General features: G+C 63.1%; 1 protein-coding gene across 2 annotated transcripts in view; it reads right to left on the bottom strand.

The window, feature by feature from the left end:
• Positions 1-8381, bottom strand: part of LOC107157301 (lysine-specific demethylase 4B) — an 88559-nt gene that overhangs the window by 39750 nt on the left and 40428 nt on the right. The window contains exon 8 of one of the 2 annotated variants that reach the window (XM_048812454.1): positions 1440-1462. In XM_048812454.1, the coding sequence (XP_048668411.1) occupies positions 1440-1462 (23 nt within the window). Of the gene's footprint in view, positions 1-1439; positions 1463-5321; positions 5506-8381 lie in introns of those variants that run through there. The other variant, XM_048812451.1, reaches the window with a different exon arrangement.

Genomic DNA, 8381 nt, shown 5'->3' with positions numbered 1-8381 from the left:
TGGCAGGGGGCGAGCTGCACAGCTGGCCCGGCCCAGCCCACGCCACGGCCTCGCTCAGAACCAGAGCCCACTGCCCACACCGGGGGTGCCTTGGGACATCTGTGTCCTGGCATGGAGGGGGTGGAGGCCAGGACGCTGCAGCACCTGGGGCGCCACCTCAAGGATGGCGCCAGGTTTAGAGACCCCTCTAGAGTAAGGCTGCCAGCATCTCCGAGGAGCCGGGCAGGAGGGGGCACAGCAGGCCTTGGCCTCTGGCCTCAGAGCCCCAGCTGCCGAGGCCATTCCAACCAATCGAGAAGTACTTTCCTAATAAGATTAAAAGGGGTGGGGGCAGGAGAGAAGGGAACAGTCTCTCTAATCTAAATGGGATGTGAAAATTAATTCCTGGGCACATTCCCAGGGCCCCTGCCTGAGGCAACCCAGGCACCTTCACTCCATTGTTCAGAAATTATCATTGTCTGGACATCCTCGAGGTCATTCCTTCTTAAAGGGCCCTTTATCAGGTATGTGGAGATGATAAAAGTTAATCCCAACCCAAAGCACTTTTTTGGGACTGGTGCCCCCACCCCCACCCAGGAAAGGAAGCGTCCTGTGCCTTCTGGGAAGAGCGAGGACGGGAAGGAACTAATTTATGGCTTCGAGGCGGGATGATGAATGCAGTACCCCCAGCCGACAATGCAGCTTTCACTTAATTACCGCCTGTAATTGGGAGTTGTAAAGATAAGATTAATTGAATCTGGTGGATGTTAAAAGCTTAATACATTGGAAGGAGGCTCCTCTGTTATCGGGAAGCCCAGACTGTGGGACGCTGGCCAGTGCTGGGAAGAGCAGCCCCTGGAGACGCACACAGCTCCTGGGCGGGAAGCTCCGCAGCCTCCGAGGCCAGGACTGTGCTGTCAGGCCTGGAGCCGGCTGCACCTCCCACCACCTACCAGGGCCTAGCAGCAGCCGGGGCCAAGGGCTTGGGTCCTCAGGGGACACATGCACCGAGCACCGCCTGGCCATTCAGAGAAGGCAGAGAAGGCTCCACAGACATGGGAGGCCCAGCGTCCCGAGTGCCACTTGCCTTCAGAATCGGGGCAGCTCCAGGTAGCCATGAGGCTGGACCCTCCCGCCTACACTGCCTGGTGCCCTGGGAGCCCAGGGTGACAAGGGCCCAGGTGGCCAGGGCAGATCACACAGGAGGGAGGAGAGTGAGGGTGGCAAGGAAGGGCAGCCAGAGCTAGTCTCGTCAGTGTGCAGGGGAAGGCCCCACGGACCCTTTGGGGACTCTAGTGCAGAGCCTTGGCAGGCCCCTCCCCCAAGAGCACAGCACTGCCACTGTCACCACAGCCCATGCCTGGTACCGCGCTGGGGCATCCCCTAGACTCAGATCTGGCTCTGGAGGAGGAGAAACAGGAAAAGTGGGTATTTGGGTTGAAAATGTTTGTTCGCTAAACCTCGAGGCAGAAGCAGCATCTGTCTGGCTATTAGCAAGCGATTTCTCGGGGCTGTAAAACAAAGTTGTTTTTATTGGTCACCGACGCAGGGAGGCAGTTTGTCTCGCTCCCTGGGAGCTCAGTCCCCATCACAAGGTCAAACTCCATGACCTAAACCAACCTCTCTGCCTGCCAGTGACCCCTGGTGGCTCCTCTGCATGCAGCAGCCCAGCTGTGCGCACAGGGCTCCTGCACATTTTCTTGGGCAGGTGGCCTCCAGATCCCTCCACACCTCCTAGGGACCTGTCCAGCTCGGTCCTGGACAGGAGCTGCTCACGCCTGCAGCCTGCTTCCTGTCCTTCCTGTCCGCGCAGTTGCTGCGGCCTCTCCCTGTGTCCGCCCGGCAGAGCCCGGCCCCTCTCCCTCCCTCTCCACCAGCAGCACATCAGCCCCATGCAGCCTGTGTCCCCTGGCTCCTCTGCCCCCTCCAGGGCTGGCCTCCTCTCACCTCCAGAGCCCAGGAGGCCACAACCTTCTGGACCACACGGGCCCACGTGCTCCTCCCTCCAGGCACCTTCTGGGGCCTATCCCTGGGACCCGAGCCCCGGGTGTGATGGAGTCTCCGGCAAGCTGGGCTCGGCAAGGCCGGAGTGGGCTGTCCTGGGCTGTCTGGGGGCCAAGGAGGGCTGGCCACAGTGGCTGTGGGGGACTGTCTCCGTAGTCATCCCCCCTGGCGGCTGTCTGTGTTTTTAGAAGCCTCCAGGCCGTCCCTCCCCCACCGTCTCAGTCCCCATGCGGAGCACTGTTGGAGGGTGCCAGTGAGACCCGCGAGCCATCAGCTCTGCCCCTCCAGCCACGCTGCGCTGCGAGCCGTCTCTGGCAACCACCCCAGGTGACCTGCAGTGGCCTGTGAGACGCAGCAAGCTCCACAGCACTAGGTGGTGTGGCATGGCCCCGGAGGCACCCCCAGGGACGGCATGGCTCATGCCCTCTTCTGAAACCTTCTTGGAGTGGTGTCAGGCGTGAGGCAGGTAGGAAGAGGCAGGCCCAGAAGTGGCTGCTCTCCAACTGGGAACCCTCAGAACAGTGGGGACAAACATGGCCTGGCAGGTTAACAGTTCCAAAGGCCACAGGGAAACACACTGGTAGCAGCAAAAGGATTAGCTCTAGAAGGAAGGTTCCAGAAGGAAGCAACATCCTGAGCCTGGGAGATCCAAGATGGATACCTGAGGAAGATGGGTGGTCACTGGCTGGCAGCCTTTCCTGGCCTCTCCCCCACCTCAGTGACTACAGTGGGGGGTCAAGAGTGCCCCCCCCAGCGACTGCCACCCTAAGGAGGCAACGCAGGGACCCCGGCTCGAGAGCACGAGGTGCGTCCCAGGGAGGACGACGGCGGGGTAGCTCCGTGAGGCCAGGGACCACGGCAGGCTCCAGGACCATGTGAGAGCAGGCCAAGGCCGGGCTGGCCGCAAAGCCACCTCAGACACCACGCACATGGCCTTGGCGGTGCAGAAGCTTCGGCCCACGTGGCCCCTGACGAGTCCCCAGAGCTGATGGGGGGAGCCCAGGGTTCAGAGCATCGGAGGCTGGGGCTCAGCGGTGGCTCTTTGGCCGGTGGCTGAGCAGCTCAGTGACTGAGCCCAGGCCAGGGAAGGAGAGGCCCCCTGCGTCTCCAAGGCTGCACTGCCCCGGCCGAGCTGGGCGGCCACCGCCTCGGAGCCGCCTTGGTGCCGGCCAGCCGGGAAGAGGCTTCCGGCGCGAGGCGGCGGCTATTAATAGTGTAATTTTCTTGGTGTTTTGTTTACCCCCCTGGAATGGCTTGATGGATGTGAATAATTATCAGACTATAAAAGCCAGCAAATGTGCTATTTTCTATCGCTCTAAATCATCAAACAAATAAAGTGTGAAACAGCATTTTTGAATATAATTTTCCCCTCTAATGGCTTAGAATTATTATCAAGAACAATGAAAATAAATAAGCAAATGCCTTGTGAGTTAAAAATTAAATGAGTGTGTCAGGAAGAGGAACACAGACTGTCTCGGGGACAAGGGCCTGCGCCCGGGCCATCCGTCAGCACGCACTGCCAGCACACGGGCTGGGGCCACAGCCCCCGGCACTGCTCTGCCGAGGTGGCTGCTGGGCTCACCTCCTGGGTGGGGGACCTGAGGCCCCAGGGAAGGCTAGGCTGGAGTTCCGGGCAGGGACATGGTGTGGCAAGATGACACTGCCGAACACAGGCACTACAGTACCCCCAAGGGTCTGTCATTGCTCTGGCAGTGACATCTGACCTCGGAAATCAGGGAAACCAAGGCGGGGTGGGGGTGGGGTCTGACGGGAGCCAGGCCGGCCCGGTGCCCTCTACCCCTCCGGCCTCTGCCCCTCCTCTCTCTCCCAGGCCATGGACAGGCAGGGCCGGAGGGGCTGCTGCCTTCCAGGTCAGCCAGGAGCCCACAACCCTGGGAGAGGCTTAGGACGAGGCCTTAGGAAGAGGCCCATGAACTGAGGCCTTGGCCCCTTGCAGTAGATGTCTGTCGCCTGTGCCACCCCCTGGTCCCCGTAGCTGAGCTGGCCTGGAACCCAGGGACAGGAGTCACCACATCGGCTGTTCCTCAGACCTGTGTGACGTGCCAGTGACAACATCAGCCTGGAAGCTTCCAGCATCAGGAGGCCCTGGCCACCAGGTGACAGTGGTAACAGGCAGGGCCTTGTCCCCCCTCTGCCAAGTACGAGGGTCAGAATGGTACAGGCAGGAGCCGTCTGGAAGGTCAGCTCAGCCGGTGCGCTGGGGGCCAGGAAGCTGGTCTCACAGTGTCGGCACCACTCCGGACAGAGAGCCCTCGCCTCCCCGCGGCCTCATCACATGGGGCTGAGGCACCGGAGCACGTGCCCTGCAGGAGGACGCCACCCCCTGCAGCCCAGGAGGCCACTGTGGCCAAGGGCCAGCAGCCCCCATGATGGGCATAATGAGGTCCCACCATGGCCCTGGGCCCTGCCCCAGTGGACGGTTCCAGCGCAAACCAAGCAGGAACACCACTTAGTCCCGCCCGGAAGCCCTGGGCAACCCCCTGCGAGCCCCGCTGCCGAGACCCCCTTCCCAGCCAGGCCGGCAGCCCCTGCTCGGGCCCTTTGCGTGTCCAGTGGAACCAGGGCCACACAGTCACGCTGACCACAGAGACGGCGTGTCACCTAGATGCCCTGGAACAGGTGACTTTAGCAAGACAGGGACACTGGCCTCAGAAGAGCTGTTCCAACAACTGGCTGGCACCAAGGACACAGCTGCAGGCTGCAGTGCTGCCCTAGCAGCTGGCCAAGCAGTGTGGCCACAGGTGGCCTCCTCCACAGGCCCCACCAGGGGAGCCGGAACACCAGGGAGTGCAGGTCACCCGGCTCCCGGGGAAAGGCACACGCCCCAGTGGCCTCTGGCACTCCCTGCTTCCTGCTGAGGCCAGCTGCCTGCCGAGAGGGACACCATGGAGCACGCTGCAGGAACCTGGCACGCTTTGTGGGTGGACAAACCGAGGGAGAAGTAAACAGGAAACTGTCCCCACAGACAGGACACGGCAAGGGCAGGCCAGTCGCACAGTCGTCAGTCCTAAGTGAAACATCCCACAGGGCTCCGTCCCCAGCCCAGCAAGTACACACCCCCCCCAGACCCCAGAGCCGCAGGCAGGCCCCACAAACACCCTCCCACTGCACTCCAGGCCCTCAGCCCGCCAGGACTGGGAGGAAGGCCACTGCCCACCACGGCCAGCCATCAGCTCCACACCAAGGACGCCAGTCACACCCGGAGGAAGAGCCCCTGGGTCTGCGATTCTAAGGGAGCAAACGTCAGCCTGCGGCACTGGGGGGCCCAGCCCCAGCCCCAGCCCAGGGAAGGGCCCCTCCAGCCGGAAAGGCTCCCTCAGACCACAGGCTGCTCAGGCCAGCCCCTCGCCACGGACAAGGCCAGGTGGTGGACAGCAGGGCGCCTGCAGCTGCACTCGCCCCGCTCTGCTCTGGGCACCTGCACAGCCGTGGGGCCACTGCTGCGTGGAGGAAGCAGGTTCACACGCCCCCGGCCTGCAGTCAGGACGATCCAGAGCCTCCCTGTAACAGCGAAAAGGACACAGCGGTCATTGGAAGGCATAACCACAGCGGCCTATCACCATGCCTGGTCCTACAGAGTGCTGCCGATAGTCTTGCCCGGAGGATGGAGACCTCGAGGGGCCACCCAGGTGAGAGTGGAAGACAAAGACCTCAGGGAGACGCGTAGGCAGGTGGCAGCTCCAAGGGCGGGACCAACAGGCAGCCCTGGAACTGCCAGAGCACCCGGGAGCCAGGGCCCAGCTGGGAGGGAGCAGGAGGGCGAGGACGCGGCCCCGCAGGCGGGCATGGGCACCTGGGCTTCACAGGGCCAGAGCCCATGTGCACAGCCGGCCCGGGCAGCACAGGGCCCTTAGGGCCGACACAGAACAACACCCCCCTGCTTCTGCCCCAAGGCCCCCCTCCTTGCTGGGAGCTGGTCCCCTTGTCCCTAGCACGAGACCCCCTGAGACAGACATCTGCAGGACCCGGGGGCCTGCTTGCAGGTAAGGGCCTTCCTGAGCCACAGGGGCCTGATCTCGAGAGGATGGCTCCCCAGGACAAGAGACTACGGGATCCGGTGTCACACAGCAGTACCGATGGCTTCAAAGAATGACATTAGTACTGAGACACTCGCAAGATCAAGAGCGCTGGAGTGTGGCACCCCGGGTGTCACCTGGACTGTGGGCAGGACTGGGGGTGGTCCAGGCACTAGCCGTCCTCCCCAAGGACCTGAGGCGCCAGCGCTGGCTGCACCCTGCCCTGCCCTCCCTGCTAAGGATCAGGCCACAAGAGGCCAGGGTGGGGGTGGCCTCCATTAAACACTGAACTAAAGGAAGCTGGTCCCCAGTTTACCTTAGGCCACAAGTTAAAACCAAAAACCAAGAAGTCCAGCGTGTGCCCACGTCGGTGCGTCCTCCCTGCCACCTGGGTGCGCCCTTCAGGGAGGGTCTAAAAGGCAGGCGTGCGGTGAGTGACAGGCACTGCAGTCAGAGCTGGAGGAGGGCCTCCTGCGGCCAGCATGGAGGGGACCAACGTGCTGGGACCAGCACCACCCAACACTCCCTGCCACCGTTCAGGGCAGCCTCGAGTCCCTGGTTGGAGTGGCCCGAATCCCGGCTCACAGAGTGAGCAGGAGGCGGCCTCCTGTGAGCCCACGGCCCGCACGGTGGCGCCCACCCTGCCCTTCCTCCAGGAGCCCAGTGGTGCCTGCGCGGCCACCCAGACTGGCTCCTGTCCAAACACAGAGGAGGACCAAGCAAGGGACCAGGGCAGGTCCACCGAGAGCAGTGCCACAGCTGCAGGGACAGCCGTCCTCTGCCCTTCTGCAGACCCAGAGCAAGGGCCTGGAGGAAAGGAGGCGGTAGCTGGCCAAGCCCGGGGCCGCAGCAGGGTTGGCAGCCGCCAGAGAGGAGGGCGGACGCCGCTCTGGGAGCCGCGCGGGGCAGACAGGGTGTGCGACGGACGGGGCCAGGCAGTCATCCAGGCAGGTGCCCTGGAATGGCCTCTGCCTCCCCTTCACACACCCACACTGGGGCCTGATCAGCCCTGACAGCCAAGGCGCTGGTGACAGGGAGTTCTAGCCACAGTGGGACCCACTGCCCTAAGGTGGTCCTAGGGCCCTAACTTGTCTTCTTAATTCCAGCACCAGCTGGAGGCACGCGGTTCACATGCTCCTGCTGACGAGGCTGCGGCTGTGTGCGGCGCCTGAGCGCGCTCGCAGTCAGGTCACAGAGGCAGGCGGCCGGGACTCCGCAGGAAGGCTGCTCACCAGGGCCAGCAGCACCACTGTCACCTGGCCAGTCCTGCGCTGCCTGCTTCGTTAGGCTCCCAGGGGCCCGTGCCCGCTGCTGGGCGATGCCCAGGAGACAGGGCTCTCAGCACCCGACTTGCACCCAGACAGCAAGGGCCCTCCATTCCCAGGCCACCGCCATCACCTTCTGTTTTTCATGAGACCAGACCGGCCGCTGAGCTCAGCTGTTACCCACGGTGACCACTGGCTAGGCAAGCGGCTCCAGCAGGGCGGGTGGTCTTCTAAAGTGGGAGGGTCCCCCGAGGGCCCCAGGGGTGACCTAACACCCTCTCCAAGCTGCCTGGTGAGGTTGGCTGATGACGGCCCCGACACTCCAGACAGAACTGATGGCGTCTTACAGAGGAGCGCAAGGCAGGACTGGCCACCTGCCTCCCCAAGGCACAGACCCCCACCTCCCGGGCACCATGAGCAAGCGGTGTGCACTGGCGTCCCACTGAAGCGCCTGCCAGGAACAAGAGACTCGCCAGCACAGGCCATCTGCTCCTGCAGACCACGCCAGGGGCTGGGCAGCGGGCCAGTGCTGCCCGCAGCCACAAATGACAGACAACACAACTGCAGCCGTGTGGTGGGGCGCCCAGACAGACAGCACGAGGCTCCTGCAGCACCCAGGGCCCCCAGGCCCTGCAGGCTGAGGGCTGGAACCTCCAGGAACAAGGGCTGGGCCCAGATCTGGCTCCTGGCTCCTGCCTGGGTGATAACCCCGCAGGCTGCCCCGTCCCGCCTCTGCCAGCAGAGCCGCAGTTCCCATCTCCACATTGGGGGGCCCCGGGTCTGGCTGCAAGGCCACCCAAGAACCCCTGTGGGTGGGGGTCTCGCTGAATGACTGGCACGCTCCTTCCCGTGATCAGAGAGGCTCTGTCAGTCATTTTCTTAGTGACCTGGACATTGCCCCAATCCTCAAAGTAACAGAATGTGTTCAGAAATTGGTGTGTTACCCATGGACTGAGCTACGCCCACCTGTTCCTCGGTGACATTACCCCTTGCCCTGTTTGGGATAGAATGTTCCATGGAAACACTCTGTGTGTCCCCTTCTCTTGCTCTGCCCTTGAGGGTGGCCTTCCTAGATGTCAGTCAACCTGCTGACAGC

This window comes from Marmota marmota, unplaced genomic scaffold, assembly GCF_001458135.2.
Source record: "Marmota marmota marmota unplaced genomic scaffold, marMar, whole genome shotgun sequence".
In the NCBI taxonomy this organism is placed as follows: Eukaryota; Metazoa; Chordata; class Mammalia; order Rodentia; family Sciuridae; genus Marmota; species Marmota marmota.
This window is presented reverse-complemented; position numbering and strand designations above follow the sequence as displayed.